This window comes from Vulpes vulpes, chromosome 3 (assembly GCF_048418805.1).
Source record: "Vulpes vulpes isolate BD-2025 chromosome 3, VulVul3, whole genome shotgun sequence".
NCBI lineage: Eukaryota > Metazoa > Chordata > Mammalia > Carnivora > Canidae > Vulpes > Vulpes vulpes.
Window position 1 is genome coordinate 75007144 of NC_132782.1, and position 21271 is coordinate 75028414.

Genomic DNA, 21271 nt, shown 5'->3' on the forward strand with positions numbered 1-21271 from the left:
GTAAATCCCCAGCAGTGCAATTGCTGGGTCATAGGGCAGATCTATTTTTAACTCTTTGAGGAACCTCCACACAGTTTTCCAGAGTGGCTGCACCAGTTCACATTCCCACCAACAGTGTAAGAAGGTTCCCTTTTCTGGAGGTTGTTTCTATTCAAACATTGAACGTACTTGAAACGCATGATAGCCAGAATTGACAATGCCACCAATCTGTGCTGATAAATGGATAAACTTTTATTTACCTATCAAAGGGAAAACCAATATTCACTTAAAGCTGCCTAACCCATATTTCCAATAGGAAAGGTGTTTAATTTACTATCCTCCTTTAAAAAGTCTCAAATAAAATATCACTAGGAAAATACATAAAGAATTCAGATTATAAAACTGTCCAGGTAATTAACGGTCATAATAATACTGGGACTGCAGTTTAAAAAAGTGATTTTCCATAGTTTACTTGGAAGTACAGATAATCAATACCAAATCTATACATTAAGTTGTAATAGGCAATTGTAAGCAAACAGTATCAAACTCTGACTTTTAAAAATTAACCTGAAAAAATGAACCATATAAAAATTGGTATTACTCTTCCAGTTCTCCCAAAAGCTCTACAAAATCAGTGATATACCATTCTGCGTTGTCTTTTACTTGTTGTCTGATCACATTTCCTCCAAATCCAATGAAAACATCCTAAGAGAGTGAAAAAAAAAAAAGGAAAGACTTTTAAAAAGAAGAAGAGGAGGAGGACAAGGAGGAGGAAGGGGAGGGGGAGGAAACAGCAGCACCCTGGGACAGTAAGAGTTGCTTGAAAAAAGAAACTGTTAGAAGTGGAGCCCAGCCTGGAGGGGAAGCCTCCCCAGCACCCTGGGAGCCTCCCTGCCTCCAGTGTCCCAAGAATGAATGAGTCCGTGCACTGCACCCCATCCAGGCCAGGGGACACTGCAAGCTTCATGGAGAAGTTAAGCCCTCTTAAAACCAATACAACTGTTTTAGAAAGATAAAATCACATCAGGTGGCAACCATCTGAGTTCTACACTGGAGGCAAGCCAGGCAATCTTGAAGAGGGCAGGTGGAAGAGAAGCCTGGGGTACAGCTGAGGGCCCCTGGGGCCTCGACCAGGACCAGAGCAGGCACTTCCTGACAGGCACCCTGTGTGAACCCAACGCTCCTCCCTCCCAGGGCGTGGATTGTTCTGGGCTGAAGGAGACGACAGCCCAGGGTCTGCTGGCTGCCCCCTACTTTCCATCATCAAGATTATTTAAGGTTTCAACTACATGACCTTGTTTCCTTAATTTCTACCAAGTGATACCTTCCTGTTGACAGTGATCTTTTAAAATGTTTTTTTTTTCTCTTTTTCTGCCAGGATATAGGCACAAGAGACATAATTTGGAAATTCAAAATTCTTTTACTTGCATCTTCACTTTTTTTTCAGACCACACAAGGCGGGGGGGGGGGGGGGGGGGGGGGGCTGGGCAAAAGTAATGAGATTCTTACCTTCCAGTTAAATTTAGCCCCCTCACTGAGCTTCCTGCCGTGTGGCAGCCCTTTCTGCATGCCAGCCCCAGCTTGGCTGTCCTGACACACTGACTCATTCCTTCTCTGTCCAGAAGCCTCCCAGGGCTTCCCAGGACCTGACGGCAACACCAAAGTGCCTGATGCATCAAGTCTTCCACAGCTGCTGAAGAGAAAGCCTGTATATGGGGCTCCTGCCAGCTGACCACCCAGGTCTGTGCCTAGGACACTGTTCTCTGCTGCCTCCCTGCCTCTGGACACTTCCTCGGTCCGGCCAGGGCTTCAGGTGATGGCGGCCAACCCTCCACCTCTGAGGGCTTCACACAGCATGTGCACCCTCGCTCTTGGTTCAGTCGGGCCACGTCACCCTCTGATGACTGGCAGGGTCCTCTGGAATGTCTGATTTTGTCATTTCTCGATGTCAGGATTAGGAGCTCCCTGACGGAACTCTGTACCCTTTACTTCTACACACTCCTCCCTAAACCAGCCCAGCATCTATGACTTAGTCAACCCCGTGGTGGCTGTGAATCCTCTAAAGATGTCTCATCTTGAATTGACTCAAGTCAGCTAAAAGGATCCAAAGATTCTTTAACCCCTTTGGGTTAATCATTCAGAGAAAACTATTTTTAGATTTCAGGAAAGTAGGTAATAAAAAGTTCACCACTATATTTGGTTCAGGTTTTCTTCATTTAGAATAACACGATAAGGGCAAAGTCCTACATGAAAGGGACACACAGGATATTCAGGACACGAACTATCCAGTATGTGTTTCCTGCTAGTTTCAGAAAACGGCATTTATTCAGAAGAATAAAATGCTTTATTTATTTTTTTAAAGATTTTATTTATTTATTCATGAGAGACTCAGAGACAGAGGCAGAGACACAGGCAGAGGGAGAAGCAGGCTCCCTGCAGGGAGCCCGACATGGGACTTGATCCCAGGACCCCAGGATCATGCCTTGAGCCAAAGACAGGAGCTCAACCACTGAGCCACCAGGCATCCCAGAATAAAATAGTTTAACACAGGTACATTATTAAACCTCTATGAGCCTCAGTTCCCTAATCAGTAAAAAGGAGAGGGTAATGTATGAAGAAATAGTGTATCAAATATAAAGAGACATTAACATTTTGGTTACAGTATTAAGGGCTGTATTATTATCTGTGGAATTATTGGGGGAGACGAAGCCAAACCTGGAGCCAACACTTGGGCCAAGAGGTAGCAGCCATGTTGCAAGAACAGGGTCGTTAAGTTCTAAAAGATTTTCTTTCTTAGATTTGCAAGAAGTCAGTTGACATATTGATATTGAGTTGTTTCATTTGTTTTGGTTTGTTACCATGATACCTAGTATGTTCTTATTTTCCTCTCACCAATCTTATGGATTTCTTACTCAGCCATCTAAAACAAAAATACAATCAGAAAAAAACTAGCACACTTGATACATACAGCAGGAGGGCAGGCTTCCATGTCTGTGGCTCCATCTCCAATCATGACTATTTTCTTAAATTGAAATTTTTCCTTTAAAAGCTTAATAACTTTTCCTTTCCCACCAGATTCAGCTGTTGGCTGCATCTCATCAAAACCTGCATATTCACCTTAAAAGAGCAGTTAAAACAGTGTCAGTGAAAAAAATAAATAAAACTCATCGCAATCACAAAAAACAAACAAAACAAAACAAAAACAGTGTCAGTGATCGCAGAATTATATCAGTAGGGCCAGCTTTGTGCACAGATGATACCCTCCCTTAAATGTCACCAAGAAGGCTAAAAATGGCCTCAGTAAAGTGACACAGCCTGGACTCCCACACCTATTCCTCCGCATAACAAGCATGGCTTTATAAAGGCAGGCACCTCTCTCTGCGTTTGCTCCTTTAGGTCATAAACACCATAAGGCCGATCAGTTTTGTCCTCTAAGCTGTCACAGTCGTAGTTCTCAAGCCTGCTGCTGAGCCAGAACACCATGAAACAATAACACACTAAAGGTTTTTAAAAAGTTACTATATTATTTCATCTAGGAGGAGATTCCAACTTCCATGTGATCGATTTTCTTTCTTACAGCAATTACCACACTCACTCTCTACATTTTTTTGTGAGCTCTACCTACCTGTAGACCCTTCAAAAATGTTCTGTCAACACATTTAAAATGTTTTAAATTAATATTTAGTTTTAAGGATGTCAGCCACCCCTTGCCATAACTAGAGACCTCCTGAGATGACAGTAAAACAGCTGCAGCTCTGCAACGATCCAGAGAGGGGCCAGGGGCGCTTCAAAGGCAGCGACTTGTTGCTAACAACCTCTCCTTCCTGAGCCTAAACTGGTTGAAATACATAAGAACTCTCAAAAAACTGAAATATGACATGTAACAAGAATGAGTCACCTGGGTACCCAGGAATCAAGTGCAGACATTTATATACAGAGAGGGATTATATGGACACTAAAACCAGGAGAGACGATGGCCTAAGTCTATTTTACAGAGCAAAGCATACCAAGGAGCAAAAGACATTGGTCAAGAGAATCCTTCATCTCAAACAAAACAAAACAAAACAAAACAAAAACTAGAGGGTATTACGCGGGATCCCTGGGTGGCACAGTGGTTTAGAGCCTGCCTTTGGCCCAGGGCGCGATCCTGGAGATCCGGGATTGAATCCCACGTCAGGCTCCCGGTGCATGGAGCCTGCTTCTCCCTCTGCCTGTGTCTCTGCCTCTCTCTCTCTCACTGTGTGCCTATCATAAGTAAATAAAAAAATAAAATAAAAATAAATAAATACAACATGAATGAAACCCAAGAATTATAAAAAAAAAAAAAAATAGAGGGTATTACGCTAAGCAAAATAAGTCAATCACAGAAAGACAACTATCATATGATCTCAGTCATATGTGGAATTTAAGAAACAAAGCAGAGGATCATAGGGGAAGGGTGGAAAAAATAAAACAAGACAAAATCAGAGACAAACCATAAGAGATTCTCAACTCTAGGAAACAAACTGAGGGTTCCTCGAGGGGAGATGGGGAGGTGTAACTGGGTGATGGGCATTAAAGAGGGCACTTGATGTTATAAGCACTGGGGGTTTGGGCAACTGATGAATCACTGAACTCTACCCCTGAAACTAACAATATACTATATATTAATTAACTGAATTTAAATAAAATAACATAAATTAAATTAAATTTAAAAAGAATCCTTCATCTCAATATTTAACTCTGAGGCTGCCGTGCTTCAGTTGCATTCCAACACACATTACATCATTTATTGAACACTAAAACTGACCAGAAAGGGAAAATGATACCATTAAAGTCTTACCATTAAAGTAAAACTTCAGCCTATTGGCAAATACATTGGTTGATGGGATATTGAGCTTTGAAGCAACGTGCTCTACAATGCTCCTAAAGCCACCAGATATTAGGAAAACCTGAACATTTCGCTCTTGCAGGTGACTTACTAGCTCCCTGCAAAAAAAGAAATATAAAACACCAAAACACTGATTAATATAAAAGAAAAAACATGAAATGTGAAAAGTAAAATACATTTTTTCCCCTGGAAGATTTGCCCAAATACATTGGACAAGGTATTATTGCCTGGTTAATCATGTTGTATGTGTGTTTTTCAAAATGCACTTAGAAATTAATAGGTGGGGCTGGATTGCTTAGGAAACCATCCCACAACTCTATTCTGCCCGTGAACCTAGAAACACAAAATGAAGAGGAAGCTTGGGCTCTCCGTAGGGAGTAGGGGGGAAGGGAGAAGGGCAGATGACTTGGGTGGGGCCAACCAGTCTGACAGGACCACAGGGAAGAGCTCAAAGAAGCAGGCAGAAGGGGCTGTTAGAGCAATGGTGAGATACTCTTCAGAGGATGTGCCCCAAAACACAGGTGCTGACAGACAGACAGCAACCAGACCCGGGCTCCTCTTACCTTATGCCAGGGGTCAGGTGTGGGGGGTGCTCTGTTATGAGCCTTTGCACCTGTTCCCTGGAGGGCTGGATCAGAGCTAAGCGCTCTGTGAGGGCAGCCTTGAAAGGCACTGCTCCACCCATGGCTCGCCGCGTCCTAGGAGAAAGACCCAACCATCAGGCTAGCCACGTCAGACAACCCTTTGGGTTCACAGGCCTTACCTCCCCAGCTCCCCCCACATTCGCCCACAAGGAAGGTGCTACCCAGAGCCCCACCATACAGCAGACATGCTACAATGCCATGGGACTGAGGCCTGGGAATAAACTTCCTGCAAGTTTGCTTGAGAATCATATTAGTATTTTGTGGCCATGTCTCGTATCAAATGCAGCTGAACATGAAATGGTCCATGACCTGGTGATTGTAGGCAGGCAGGAGGGAGGAGTCTCACCCAGGTAGAAACTGAGAGACTGAACCAAAACTAGCCATGTCACAAAGCACTGGGGAGGGGGATCGTTATCCCCTACCCCATCATTCTTCTTTGGTTGGTTATGGTCATCGTTTCTCTGACCAAACTAAGAGCATGTCATCCATATTTATTTATCAGAGGCAACTATTTTTTTTTTTTTGCCATGAGAATTTGCATAAATGGATGACAGGATGATGTACACTACCCAACTCAGCTCAAAGTGATAAAAGAAGCTTACTGCCCATGATCGGCAGTCAGGGACTAAAAATAGGGGAATTATGGTCCTGCCTGTCATCCAAATGTCACTCTTTTGCAATTCTTTCTCATTTCATAAAGTGACTAAATACTGTTCCTACATTTCTGACACAGCATCCTCAACTCCACAGAATTTGGCTAGCTCATCAATTCCTTCTTCTCTGATGACTGTGCTATCAACATCAAAGCACACTGCGTCAGCTGAACAGAAAAGCTTCCTCAATTCTGAATGGGAGACCATCCTTGAAAGAATCTTCTTCCTACGACAAGAAAAGATAAATATATTTAAAGACCCATCATCACAAGAAGATCCAATTTTGCCTACTAATGCCAATATACTTTGATTCATATCAAAGTCAAGCATATCCCACATAAACATGGACTCAAGGATTTATTCATTTTTTAACAAAAAGTAAGCATCTTCTAAATGTCAGGCTCTGGGGAGACAAAGATGAGGTGGGCCAAACTCTTCTCCCAGGAATCACTCTAATGAAGGTACCAGCTTATAAATGTATCTGATGTTCAACCAATATTCAACTATTTTTGACCTAATAATAATAGCAATAAGGCAAGTGCTGAAGTGGAAATGTGCCTAAGATACTATGGGCAGGCACAGAGAGAAAATGCTTAACCTTGCCCTGAAACAGGGCATCCCAAGGACAGTCATTCGAACTGAACCTTGAAGGGGTAAAAAATAAAAATTAAAAAAAAAATGAACCTTGAAGGGTTAAGTGGCCTGAGTGGGTTCTCAAACAGCAGCGTATCAGTTGGGCATGTGCAGGGAGGAGAAAGCAGGGAGGTGGAGGCAAGAAGAGAGGACCATGATGCAGAGAGGAGGGTGTGGCAAAGGCAAGGAGCAGAAGGGTGGATGAGATCCTGGAAGCTGCCCCACGGAGTCCAGCTGCCAGGTGGTGCACCAAGGGGGGCTCTGGGCCAGGCTGAGGAGTTTGGATCATACCATCTAGGTAACAGGAAACCTTGAAAGGCTTTTTGCCGTGGAAGAGAGGTCAGAGCTTGAACCGCACCTGAACCGCACATGGATTAGTCACCAATACAGAGGCCATAATTGAGGGTATGGCCTGACGAAAGTCAGCACAGTGGAGAGAGCAGGGAAAGAAGAGGGCTAAGGGCAGAGCCTGCAGAAATGGAAAGGGTCAGCTCAGGGAAGGAAACGGCCTGGGAAGGAAACGGAAGAGGAGGTCAGGCTCACAGGAAGGGACTGGAGATCACAGTGCTGAAGAAGCTTTAAAAAAAAAAAGGAATTTTCAGAATCTTATATTTTTATTTTATTTATTTATTTGAGAGAGAGACCATGAGCTAGGAGAGGGGCAGAGAGAAAGGGAGAAGCAGGCTTCCTGTGGAGCAGGTACCTCGACGTGGGGCTCCATCCTGGGACCTGAGAATCATGCCCTGAGCCGAAGGCAGACACTTCACTGAGGGAGCCACCCAGGTGCCCCCAAGAGTTTTGTGTTTTTTAAGCAAATCACTGGACTAGAATATTAGGGGTAAATGGGATCCTAAAAATTGCCTACACCTCTCATCAAATATGTCATGTACGAGGCCACACAGATGATGCAAATAACCTATATTTAGAACAGATGCTGGTTGGGACGCCTGGGCGGCTCAGCGGTTGAGCCACCTTTGGCTTTGGCTTGGGGCGTGGTCCCAGAGTCCCTGGATCAAGTCCCTGGATCGAGTCCCACATCAGGCTCCCTGCATGGAGCCTGCCTCTCCCTCTGCCTGTGTCTCTGCGTCTCTCATGAATAAATAAGTAAAATCTTAAGAAAGAAACAAGAAAGAAAGAAAAGAAAGAAAGAAAGAAAGAAAGAAAGAAAGAAAGAAAGAAAGAAAAGAAAAAGAAAGAAAGAAAGAAAAGAAAGAAAAGAAAAGAAAAGAAAAGAAAGAAAAGAAAAGAAAAGAAAGAAAAGAAAAGAAAAGAAAAGAAAAGAAAAGAAAAGAAAAGAAAAGAAAAGAAAAGAAAAGAAAAGAAAAAAGAAAAGAACAGATGCCGGCTAAAAACAGACTCAAAGGAGCTGGCCAACCTGCTTCCTAACTGATTTCTAACCTTGCGTCTGGCAGAATGATCCAAGCGAAAGTTGACCTGAGGAGAAAAAAACATTTTACAGCAGGGCTGGCAAACTATAGCCAGTAGGCAAATCAACTACAACCTGTTTTTGTACAGCCTGTGAAGTAAGACTAATTTTCACATTTCATTTATTTATTTATTAAAGATTTTTTATTTATTCCTTTTTTTTTTAAGATTTATTTATTTATTCAGAGAGAGAGAGAGGCAGAAACACAGGCAGAGGGAGAAACAGGCTCCATGCAGGAAGCCTGATGCGGAACTCGATCCCGGGTCCCCAGGATCACACCCCGGGCTGCAGGCGGCACTAAACCGCTGCGCCACTGGGTCTCCCTTATTTATTCCTTTGAGAGAGAGCACAAACAGAGGGAGAGGCAGAGGGAAAGGGAGAAGCAGACTCTCCACTGAGCTAGGAGCCCAACTCAGAGCTTGATCCTAGGACCTAAAGATCATGACCTAAGCCAAGGCAGATGCTTAATCATCTGAGCCACCCAGGCACCCCTTTATTTTCTTTTTTTCAAGTAGGCACCATACCCAGCACAGGGCCCAACATGGGGCTTGAACTCACAACCCTGAGATGAAGACCTGAGGTGAGATCAAGACCTGAGGTGAGATCACCAACTGAGCCACCTAGGCACCTCTATATTTTAAATAACTGTGAAAAAAACCAAAAGAATAGAACTCTGTGACACACAAAACCTATGAATTTCAAAATCCAGTGTCCATAAGTAGAGTTTCAGCAGAACACAGCCACACTCACCGGTTTATGCATCCAGAGCTGCCTTCACACAACAGAGGGAAGGAGCTGCAACAGAGACTGAAGCCCCCACAGCCTAAAATATTCACCATCTGGCCCTTGACAGAAAAATTGCTGACCCTTGTTTGGAACCCTTACAAAAGAGTGCTTCAAATGGGAAACGGGAGTTTCACTGGAGACCCACAAAAACAGGGGAAAAAGAGGCAAATTAATGCATCCAGTAAGGTAACAGAGTATTAAACTCTAACATCAGCCTCAATGTGAATGAAGTTTCTATTAAGCAGAAAACTATTAAAAATACAAGAATACAAGAGTGGCACAGACAGTCAAGCAGCTCAGGTCATGATCTGGGGGTCCTAGGATCCAGTCTCACATCGGCTCTGCTCTCAGCACAGTGTCTCTCTGCCCTTCCCCTGCCCCTCAAATAAATAAATCTTTTTAAAAATACATGAATACTAAATACATATTCTACTAATTATCCATAATCTCTTTCCACCCCTGTCATGCTCCCGTTAAAGCCAATCCCTCACCTCAGAGGACCGACTTCCCAGGTTCACACATCATCCCCTCTTAGCGACTGAGCTCCTTTGTTGATTGCTTCTCTGAATGTTGCAGTGACCCACGGTCCACCCCTGGTCTCCTCTGACCATACCCACTCCCTCAATGGAGCCATACAGGCTCGGGGCCTTACATGTCACCTCTATGACAGTGACCCCCAACACAGACCTGGAGCCCAGTCCTATCTCCCAAACTCTCAACTCCAACCACCGACCTGACCTCACTCGGGTATCTGGTAAACATCCCAAACTACACATGCCTAAAACTGTACTCCTGATCTTCTTGCCCCCAAACTGCCATCTTGCGCCTTCCTTCTCTCCCTCAACAGTCCGTACCCAAAACAATCATCCAGGAAACTGTGTTGCTTCCACCTTTAAAGTCCAAGCACAATCTGACCACTTCTCCACTTCTCACCCCATGCATGTCTATCCCTCTAGCCTGAGTTGCCAAAGTTTCTTGCCAAGACTGTACCAACAGCCTCCTAAAAGCCCTCCCCCCCAGTTTCGGTTCTCAACATAACCGACAAAGTAATCACTGTAAGCTACTAAACAAATCACGTCACACTTCTAGTTCAAAATCCTTCAACAGCTCCTCATTTTATTAAGAGTAAACGCCAAAGCTTTTACAACTACCTCTAAGGTCTGCCCCTCCCCTGGTACCACAACCACCACCACGCCCTCCCCATTGCCTCTCTGATCTCATTTCCTACTTGTGTCCCCCTGTTCACTCTGCTCCAGCCACACTGGTCTTCCTGCTGCTCTGGAAATGCACTGAGCCAACTCCCCACTCAGGGCCTTCACTCCAGCTGTGCCCCTCGTGGGAATGCTCTTCACTTAGACACCCACTTGGCCAAATCCCTTATCAGGAGTTTGCCCAAATAATACTAGGTGTCAACTATACTTCAATTTAAAAAAAATGAATTTTTTAAAAAAGGGGTTGGCCCAAGTATCACCTTCTTCCATGAGCCAGCCCTGACCACCCTGTTTATCACTGCAACCTCTCCCTCCTTATCCTTAACCCAACCTTACTAATATCCCTATGTCTTTTTCTTTTTTCTGTAACATCTATCATCTTCTTTTTTTTTTAATTTTTATTTATTTATGATAGTCACAGAGAGAGAGAGAGAGAGAGAGAGAGAGAGGCAGAGACACAGGCAGAGGGAGAAGCAGGCTCCATGCACTGGGAGCCTGACATGGGATTCAATCCCGGGTCTCCAGGATCGCGCCCTGGGCCAAAGGCAGGCGCCAAACCACTGTGCCACCCAGGGATCCCCATCTATCATCTTCTAACATATGATAAATGATACTCATTATGTTTACCAAGTATTGTCCGTCTGTCCTCATTTTATAAGCTTTGTTCACTGCTGGATCCTTAGGACTAAGAACAGTAGCAGGCACATAGCTTAATAAGATTTGTTGAGTAAGTGAATGAATAAAGTTCAAATGCCGTCTTCACTACCAAGTCTTCCCTGATTCCCGGGGGCTGAAAAAAATTCTCCCCAGAACTTCCACAGTACTTCATGTAGACCTGTTTTCAATATATGAAATTCATAATATTCCTAATTATCTTAAACTTATTTATGTGCATGTCACCTCCACTCCTGGATTGCAAGCTCTTCATACTAAGATCCAAAATTCCCCAAAACACTGATTTTGAGCCTCTTTTGAGTAGATGCCAATTAATTTCTGAAGGTTGAATAAATGAAATGATATCATTGTGAAGTACATTCCCGTAACTATTTTTTTTAGGCTTTTATTACAGAAAATTTCAAATACATAGAAAAATAGAGTGAACAAATACATGAATTCCATGTATGCATCACCCTGCTTCAATGATCCCAGCAAGTGGTGCTTCATCAACAACTCCATTAAAAAAGGGTCTGTACCCCAATTCCAACATGGGGAATTCCCACACATCTGAGCAATTCTTAGACACCACCTGGTGTCCCCTATCATTCAACTCAATTCTGACACTATCTACTGAGATAGTACCAGATTCCACAGGTTAAGCTCCACAAGACTGAACCCCCTACCACCACCACCACTACACACACACACTCTCACACACACACACATTTAAGACCCTAGTGTCAGGGACCCTGGGTGCCTCAGAGGTTGAGCATCTGCCTTCAGCTCAGGGCATGATCCCGGGACCCTGTGTTTGAGTCCCTGCAGGGAGCCTGCTTCTCCCTCTCCCTTGTGTCTCTGCCTCTCTTTCTGTGTCTCTCATGAATAAATAAAATCTTAAAAAAAAAAAAAAAAAAAAAAAAAGACCCTGCCAAGTCTAGGTTGTCACCTGAGCTTCTGATCAATTAGCTATATTGAGCAGAGGCACCAACAACTTCCTCCTTGGATTTGACTGATTTGCTAGAATGGTTCATAGAACTCAGAGACATGTTTTACTTGTCAGATGGAAGAGACACACAGGTCAAGTTATGTGGGAAGAAGCACAGAGCTTCCATACCCTCTCTGAGCCTGCCATTCTTCCGCACCTCCATGTGTTCACCAACCCAACATGGGAGCTCTCCAAACACTGTCTTTTGGGTTTTTAGTCATCACAAAGGCATGACTGATTAAATCATTGGCCATTGGTGACTGAGCTAGATCACCAACCCCTCTCCGCTCCCCAGAGGTCAGGGACATAAGACTAAATATTCCAATCCTCTAGTCACCAAAGTCAGTTCCGTTGGCAGATAGCTCCCATTGTTAGGTGCATGCAGTCCAAAAGTCACCTCACTAAGTGTTGTGTGTGTGTGTGTGTGTGTGTGTGTGTGGAACACCTTTATCATAAGAACACCTTTATCACTCTCATCACAGGAAGTTCCAAGGGTTTTAAGAGCTTTGTGCCAGAGATGCCTAAATATGTTTCTTATTATATTTTTTTTTAATTTTTTTTTTATTATTATTTATTTATGATAGTCATACAGAGAGAGAGAGAGAGGCAGAGACACAGGCAGAGGGAGAAGCAGGCTCCATGCACCGGGAGCCCGACGTGGGATTCGATCCCGGGTCTCCAGGATCGCGCCCTGGACCAAAGGCAGGCGCCAAACCGCTGCGCCACCCAGGGACCCCTGTTTCTTATTATAAATCATAGGGCAGCCCCGGTGGCGCAGCGCTTTAGCGCCGCCTGCAGCCGGGGGTGTGATCCTGGAGACCCGGGATCGAGTCCCACGTCGGGCTCCCTGCATGGAGCCTGCTTCTCCCTTTGCCTGTGTCTCTGCCTCTCTCTCTCTCTATGTCTATCATAAATAAATAAAAATAAATCTTTAAAAAATAATAATAAAAATTTACAAATAAATAAATAAAATAAATCATAATATCACACCCAAACACCTCCACCTTTTCTCATTATCTCGAATCAAATCACATAATTTCATCCAAAATATTTCAGTGTATATTTCTAAAATGTAAGGACTGTTTTTTAACATGGCCATTACATTTTAATTTTAAATATACTCCTGTACCTGCCTGTATTCATGTCTGGCTTCTGAGGATTCTAGAATCAAATCACATTAAGACTTAATCATATCAGACTTAACAATGCCCTTGCAAATCCATTCCCCATTATCAGCATATCGATTAACATAATGTCTCTGTTATTCAATTAGATTATGCTCTTCATGATTTGGATCCTATCTATTTCACCAATCTATCACTCATTGCTCTTCTCCAACACACACACACACAACACTTATGCTCAAGATATACACAGGATGTCTTCTTCTCTAAATATGTAATAGTTTTTTATTTTTTAATTTTTTAAAGAAGATTTTATTTATTTATTCATGAGAGACACAGAGAGAGAGGCAGAGACACAGGCAGAGGGAGAAGCAGGCTCCATGCAGGGAGCCCAACGTGGGACTTGATCCTGGGTCTCCAGGATCACACCCGGGACTGAAGGCAACGCTAAACCATGGAGCCACCCCGGCTGCCCCTGTCATGGTTTTTTAAACCTCTGTGCTTTTGCAAATGCTGTTCCCTCTGCCTAAAATCACCTAATCCCTCATACCTAGTGGACAAATTCCTATTTATTCTTCAAGATGAAGATTAAATAACCTTCCTGATACTGTTTTATTTCCTTCCCACCCCTTCAAATAATTAATTAGAATTAATTAATCAGGGATGCCTGGGTGGTTCCGTGGTTGAGCATCTGTCTTTTGCTCAGGGCCATGATCCTGGGGTCCTGGGATCAAATCCTGCATCAGGTTCCCTGCATGGAGCCTGCTTCTCCCTCCGCCTGTGTATCTGCCTCTCTTTTTCTGTGTGTGTCTCTCATGAATAAATAAATAATTTTTTTTTAAAAACCTATGCAGACTCAGGAAATGTCAAACATTTTCATCAAGAACTCAGACCAAAGTTCTGCTAGCTGGACAACACAATGGGTTATCATTCATTAACAGTGAAAGAAGAAAGTCTGCACATTCTTTGGGAGACCAGCAGATAGAAACAGGTTTCATAAATCATCAAGTTTCCAACAAGCTGGGGAACACCAAATAGCTTCCTACCCTACCCTGTCTGTGACTCAGTAACCACCTACTGGGCTCTGGACTAGAGGAAATCAATGCAAACTCATAACACATGGCTAGGCAGGCTCGCTCCACAAGCCTAAAAGACAGGGGTCTAGGGACACCTGGGTAGCTCAGTGGTTATACATCTGCCTTTGGCTCAGGGCGTGATCCCAGGGTCCTGGGATCGAGTCCCGTATGGGGTTCCCCACATAGAGCCTGCTTCTCCCTCTGCCTGTGTCTCTGCCTCTGTGTCTCTCATAAATAAATAAAATCTTAAAAAAAAAAAAGACAGCGGTCTATCGGTGGAGAAGCAATGCTTGGTGCAATGCAACCCCATTGAGCATAGAGAATGAATCACGTAAAAAGAAAGAAAGCCATGAACAGACAAATACGTAAGAAGAGCTAAAATGAGATCAATGGGACAGGCTAAAGGCTGTGCATGAGGCAGTACAATGTAACTCAGAGTGGGCACTTATCAGAATAACTGACAGGCTCCTTTGGTGCCCATCGAAAGATGAATGGATAAAGAAGATGTGGTCTATGTATACAATGGAATATTCCTCAGCCATTAGAAACGACAAATACCCACCATTTGCTTCGACATGGATGGAACTGGAGGGTATTATGCTGAGTGAAGTATGTCAATCGGAGAAGGACAATCATTATATAGTTTCACTCAAACGGGGAATATAAAAAATAGTGAAAGGGAATATAGGGGAAAGGAGAGAAAATGAGTGAAAATATCAGTGAGGGTGACAAAACATGAGAGATACAACTCTGGGAAACGAACAAGGGGTAGTGGAAAGGGAGGTGGGCAGGGGTTGGGGTGACTGGGTAACGGGCACTGAGGGGGGCACTTGACGGGATGAGCACTGGGTGATATGCTATATATTGGCAAATTGAACTCCAATAAAAATTTTAAAAATAATAAATAAATAAATAAATAAATAAATAAATAAATAAATAAATAAATGACAGGCTCCTGAAGCCTCAGACCTCGTAAGGCCAAAGCCAGTGCACACTGCCACCCTGTGCCCAGCCTAAGGCCGGAGAAGTTCGGCACAGGCACTGTCTCCAAGAGGCTGCCAGTCTCACTGAGGGGTTCAGACAAGTCATTACTGTCCATGTCTGAGAAGCCAGTGACCTGAGGCTCTCCCCAACCACTGACAACAGCAGTAGCTTCAAGCAGACCATCAGCCTCAAATACGCAAGGAAACACACATTTCCTCAAATACAGTGAGGACGGATTTCCAGACCCCCCCGATGGACACTAGTCCTGACCTGTGACTCAGAATCACTGACCCCTGCCTTCTGGGTGGCACTGTGGTACCAAAGGCAGAGAAAACAGGATGTTGGAGACAAACATTGCAATGAATTTACTAGGAAGGCTGATTCTTTCTCCACACCCTCCCAAGGAGACAGAGCTGGATTATGGAATTCGACCCTTAATCTTGTCCACACAACACTCAGGTCAGGGGATATGCCCTCTACCCCAAGGGTCACGCAGCTTTCAGCTCCCTGCTCAGACTTCAGAACAAGTGGCCTCAGCTTGCGTCAGCCTTTCCCAGCATGCACTGTGAAGTGCCCTGTCTCCTTGTTCATGTCACTCAGAATTCACAGTCAAAATCTTCTTGGCTACCAGGGGGAAAAAATCTGCTAAGTTCAGGTGCTTCACTTGATGGGATGAGCACTGGGTGTTATGCTATATGTTGGCAAATTGAACTCCAATAAAAAAATAAATAAGTTCAGGTGCTTCAAAGTAAATTGTGAAAAAAAAAAAAGTAAATTGTGTACATTAGGAGACCACACACACAAAAATCATTGCTAGAGAATAGACTCTGGATCCCTCGCATCTGGCCCTGCGACAGGGACAGGACTGGCTGTGGAAAAGACCCTGGTGGAAGGGTATGTGCTTTGACAAGGCAGCTCCGAGGCCCAACGCTGACCACTGAAGCACTGCCCTTCTGTGGGTCAGAACAGGTCTCCCGTCCACCAGGCACCCGGCTGGCCCGTCTTGGGGAAAGAGAGGACCAAACAGTAAAGAAGCAAAGGCTGATAACCTCCCCTCACCCCTAGTTCCAAAAGTACAAAAGCAAGTTTTCCTTCAGGGCCAGCCTTAGGAGATCTGATTTTGCATAAGAGGGAAAAACCTGTTCACCTAAACTCTCTTTGAACTTCTCCATCTATGTGTCTCAGAAGAGGCATCCAAAATCGCCTTCACCAACTTACTCTTTTGTTAGGATTGACCTCTTACTTTCACTTGTGTAAGAACAAATATAAGCTGGTACAGAGGTTGTGGAGATCAAGCACATGCAAGAGAACAAAACTTACTAGGCTTAGGCAGATGTCACCTTGGGTAGGAGGGGTGAGTCTGTTTCAGGCCCTGTGGGCACTGCACAAAGGCAGCTTGACAAGCTTCTGGGTCAGAGGAGAGTCAAAGGTAACTAGGCCTACCGTTCCTGACCAATGCACTAATTTTTTTTTTTTAAGATTTTATTTATTTATTTGAGAGAGAGAGAGAGAGCGCATAAGCAGGAGGAGCAGCAGAGGGAGAAGGAGAAGCAGGCTCCCCACAGAACAGAGAGCCTGACATGGGGCGATCCCAGGACTTGAGCAGCTACTTAATCCACTGAGCCCTCCAGGTGCTCCCCCCACAATGCATTTATGATATATTTTATGATTTGAAAAAAGAACAGTTGTTCTAGGGAACCTGATTTTATGCATCCCACATACATTATAGCAGACAATCTTATTCAAGTGAAGAGGAAACTGGTCACAGCTAAATAACAACAAAGATAAATCGGACTCACGTTTCTCCAGTGCTGGATTCCTAGGAAATGAGACTCTTCTCTTCCTGCTTCTTTCCTGAATAAAAATGCAGCATAAAGTTCTGACCACAAATCTCTTTACGAGAGATCTTGTGAGTTCTGCAAGAGGAAGAGCCAGAAGGAGAGGTGGAAATGGACATCAAGGTCCAGACACAAGAAAGACAGGAACAGTCTAGCTTCCCTCTGCCCACTGGTAGGACTGGCACAAAATAAGGGTCAGATGCAAAGTTCCCTAAGACTGCTTCCCTTGCGAAACGTTTGACTTCTGCCTTCTTTCAGCACTGCAGAGGAATAAACACGTCTTCTTCGCTGGCTTTAATTCTGCAAAAGCTTCAGATCGGACAGGAAATCACCTCCACCTGATCAGCAGAATGTGAAGGAGAGGGAAGGGGAAGAGGATTTACTGAGAGAGCAAAATGCAGACACAGAGGAGCTGACTCAGGTGTATTGCAGACTCTGCAAAACAGATCCTGCTGTCTTCAAAACGAGTAGACAAAGTCACCAACATGCCCAGAACAGTCACAGAAGAGTCCTGTTGCCCAATATCAAGGGAACAAAGCCAACAATTTTGAATTAAAATCCTAATTAAAACTGTAAATAGAAGTTCCAAAACTCAGAAGGATAAAAGGTAAAAGAAATAGTTAAGAAGATGAGGCAAGAAAAAGCGAAGAGGTTGAAAAGGAAGGGATCCAGAATGGAAATAAATAATGCAGAAGCTTTAAAATGTAGTCCTTACTGAACTCAAAAGGGGTTGCATACCCTTTCATCCAATTTTTGAGTTAATCTCAAAAGCAAAAAAAGGAATATGGCTTCCATCTTGGCCCAGCCTTCTCCCACTGCTCTAAGGAAGGGCAGTTGCCCACGTTGGTAGCTGCCCTATGGTGACTGTGAAAAAATAAATGTTTGTTGTTTTAAGCTGCTAAGTTTGGTGGTAATTCATTACACAGCAATAGACAGCTAGTATAACAGCTTTGAGATAGGCAAAACGTTCTTTAAGAATCCCCAAAGCGTGAACAATATAAGGAAAACATGATAGAATGATTTCATCAAGATGAAAAACTTCTGCTCTTCAAGATTCCCTTGTGGGACACATGGGTAGTGCAGTCAGTTAAGCATCTGACTCGTGATTTCAGCTCAGAATCAAGATCTCAAGGTGGTGAGATCAAGCCCCCCCTGCATGGGGCTCCACACTGGGCATAGAGCCTGCTTAAGATCCTCCGTCTCCCAAAGAGGAACCCTCTTGCATTGTTGGTGGGAATGCAAACTGGTGCAGCCACTCTGGAAAACTGTGGAGGTTCCTCAAGAAGTTAAAGATAGAACTACCCTATGACCCAGCAATTGCACCACTCAATATTTACCCCAAAAATACAGATGCAGTGAAACGCCGGGACACCTGCACCCCAATGTTCACAGCAGCAATGTCCACAATAGCCAAACTGTGGAAGGAGTCTCGATGTCCTTCGACAGATGGATAAAGAAGATGTGGTCTATATACACAATGGAATATTACTCAGACATCAGAAACGACAAATACCCACCACTTGCTTCCACATGGATGGAACTGGAGGGTATTGTGCTGAGTGAAGTAAGTCAATGGGAGAAGGACAATCAACCTATGGTTTCAGTCAAATGGGGAATATAAGAAATAGTGAAAGGGATTATAAGGGAAAGGAGGAGAACTGAGTGGGAAAAATTACTGAGGAAGATAAACCATGAGAGAGACTCCTAACTCTGGGAGACAAAGGGTTGCAGAAGGGGAGGTGGATGGGAGGATGGGGTAAGTCGGTGCCGGGCATTGGGGAGGGCACTTGATGGGATGAGCACTGGGTGTTATACTATATGCTGGCAAATCGCACTCCAATAAAAAAATATACTAAATAAATAAATAAATAAATTCTAATTCTGATGGGAAAGATGAGAAAGTCAGACACTTTCAGCAACTCTAAATGTCCGAGGTTCTCCGGGTCCTGTCCTCACTAACCCGAGCAGGATTGCATCATTCATTCATGCTGTTTGGTAACAGGCAGCAAGGGGATGAAGCAAGGGCCACCTCCTCAAAAGTACATTGACGAAAAGAAACCCCGAACCCCCATGGAGTGTTCTGTTTACCTACCCCGACTAATAACCACAGGCCGAGCGCGAAGCCGAGATGCGGAAGAGGCCGAGCGGCAGAGGACGGGGCTGAGCACAGGGAGCGCGACACACATGCCCAGACTCACCCCGCCGCCGGCGGCTCCTTCCTGGGCCGCCCCCGCCCCGGCCCCGGCCCCCGCCCCGGCCCCGGCCCCGGCCCCCGGCGGCGCTCCGACCCGGCGGCGGTGACCCGTGCGGGCCCGCGGGGCGTCCCAGGCAGACCCCGGGAGCCGCGGATCCGCGCGGGGCTCAGCAGGCTGGCGGCGCGGCGCGGCGCGGGGGGGAGCCGGCCGGCCCCGGGGCGGGGCTCCCCGCCCCTCCGCCCCTCCCCCCCTCCCCCCTCCGCCCCTCCCCCCCTCCGCCCCTCCCCCGGCGGGGGCTCCCCGCCCCTCCCCCCTCCGCCCCTCCCCCGGCGGGGCTCCCCGCCCCTCCGACCCTACCCCCCTCCGCCCCTCCCCCCCTCCGCCCCTCCCCCGGCGGGGCTCCCCGCCCCTCCGACCCTACCCCCCTCCGCCCCTCCCCCGGCGGGGCTTCCCGCCCCTCCCCCCCTCCGCCCCTCCCCCGGCGGGGCTCCCCGCCCCTCCGCCCCTCCCCCCCTCCGCCCCTCCCCCGGCGGGGCGCGCACCCCGCCCGCACCGCGCCGAGGAGGGCGGAAGCGCTCCCCGCCCGCACCCTCGGGGCAGGCGCCGGCCGGGGCAACCGGGGGCTCTGTGCTGCTGTGGCCGCGAGCGAAAGCTCCTTAGGGACCTTTCCTGAATCCGCGTTTGACCTCCTGCTCTCGCAGGAATGGAGGTCTCCAAGAGAGTTTCAGTAGCTGGAATATTCGTACTACATGTCAACTATACTGCGATTAAAAGAGCAGAGCTACTTATATTGGCAACTAAAATGCGGAAAACCCTGAGTGGACAAATGAACCTACATTCTTTTTTTTTTCTTGTCATCTAGTTTTCGTCTAGGAGTCACTTGCTAAGCTCCTTTTGAGTGGACTATAATAAATAAAGGGGGAGCTCTGGCTCAGCTGGCTGGAGCTGGGCTGGGGCCCCTCCCTAAAACACGGCCTGAAACCTCAGATGCCAACAGTTCTGCAGGCTCCCTCCAACTGGTCCCTGGGGCGGAGGGGTCGCAGCTGCTGGAGCAGAGCCCACTTGGCCAGAGCATCCCTGCCTCTCAAGAACACGATCCTGTCCAGAATTGTAAGAGTGCTGCTGCTCTTGGCGCCAGGCGGGCCCTTGAAGGTTAGTACTGTCAGATGCCATTTGTAAGAAAATGGTTGCAGGTTTGGGACACACCTGATTTAATTTCTCCCAGATCTGCCCAAGATGGTTCTGATCTGAAGAACAGACAGGAGGAATTTGGATGTTTTAAAATGTGAAGTAAAAAAATGATACCACGAATGGGAGGAGAGCAAAATAAGGGAGACTAAAAAACAATCTTGTTAAGAAACTGTTTATATTTTGTAGTAATTTAGAAATAAGTATAATAAAAAAACAAGATGGGCAGCCCTGGTGTCACAGCGGTTTAGCGCCGCCTGCAGCCCAGGGTGTGATCCTGGGCACCGGGGATCGAGTCCCACGTCATGGAGCCTGTTTCTCCCTCTGCCTGTGTCTCTGCCTCTCGTTCTGTGTCTCTCATGAATAAAGAAATAATCTTTAAAAAAATAAAAATAAAAGAACAAGATGTTAAACACCAAATACTTGTAAATGAACATAAATGGTAATTTATGTTCTGGTATTTCTAGGGGAAAAGAAACCCAAGTACAATAACGTGAAAAAGTAGAATTAATTTCTGCTGTAATTCATATTTCAAAGATGTTTAATATGAAGCAGATTTCAAATAAAATATTTGTACTAAATAAAATCTGGCCTCTGTACCCACCTCCCATTCACACCTGTACTAGCACTTGTGGTCATAAGGTGGCAGGTTATAAACACAAACCATATTAAAAAAAAAAAAAATGTTCAGAGGAAGCTAATGGGTGGTCACAGATACATCTAAGAATCACCAAGTAAAAAAAAAAAAAAAAAAAGAATCACCAAGTAATCTTCCCTGACAAGGCATAACTAACTATACAAGCACATCATAATATGCTTCATTGTTCTTCTGGAATAATGTTAAATAGCACATGTGAATCAAATACAATGCAGGATAATAAAACAGTAGCAAATTATTTGCAAAGTTTTCATCATAATTGGTTAGTAAAAAGTAATACAGGTAATACTAGTAGTGTTCCTGAAAGGTTTCCTATAGATCACATTTTTATAAGCTAGCATATTGACTGATGATTAACTATATT

The 21271-nt window shown here is 45.0% G+C and overlaps 1 protein-coding gene across 8 annotated transcripts in view; it reads right to left on the reverse strand.

Annotated features, from left to right (window-relative positions):
• Positions 1-208: 208 nt before the first annotated feature.
• The window catches only part of PSPH (phosphoserine phosphatase), a 54010-nt gene continuing 32947 nt past the window's right edge, over positions 209-21271 (reverse strand). Inside the window, exons 1-8 of one of the 8 annotated variants that reach the window (XM_026017497.2) lie at positions 18959-19097; positions 16828-16882; positions 8178-8213; positions 6214-6372; positions 5413-5547; positions 4802-4947; positions 2948-3096; positions 209-684 (exon numbers count right to left, since the gene is read on the reverse strand). In XM_026017497.2, coding sequence (XP_025873282.1) covers positions 577-684; positions 2948-3096; positions 4802-4947; positions 5413-5547; positions 6214-6353 — 678 coding nt within the window. In that variant the 5' untranslated portion in view covers positions 6354-6372; positions 8178-8213; positions 16828-16882; positions 18959-19097 and the 3' untranslated portion in view covers positions 209-576. Of the gene's footprint in view, positions 685-2947; positions 3097-4801; positions 4948-5412; positions 5548-6213; positions 6373-8177; positions 8214-16827; positions 17205-18958; positions 19125-21271 lie in introns of those variants that run through there. The other 7 variants (XM_072752754.1, XM_026017495.2, XM_026017494.2 and 4 more) reach the window with 7 other exon arrangements.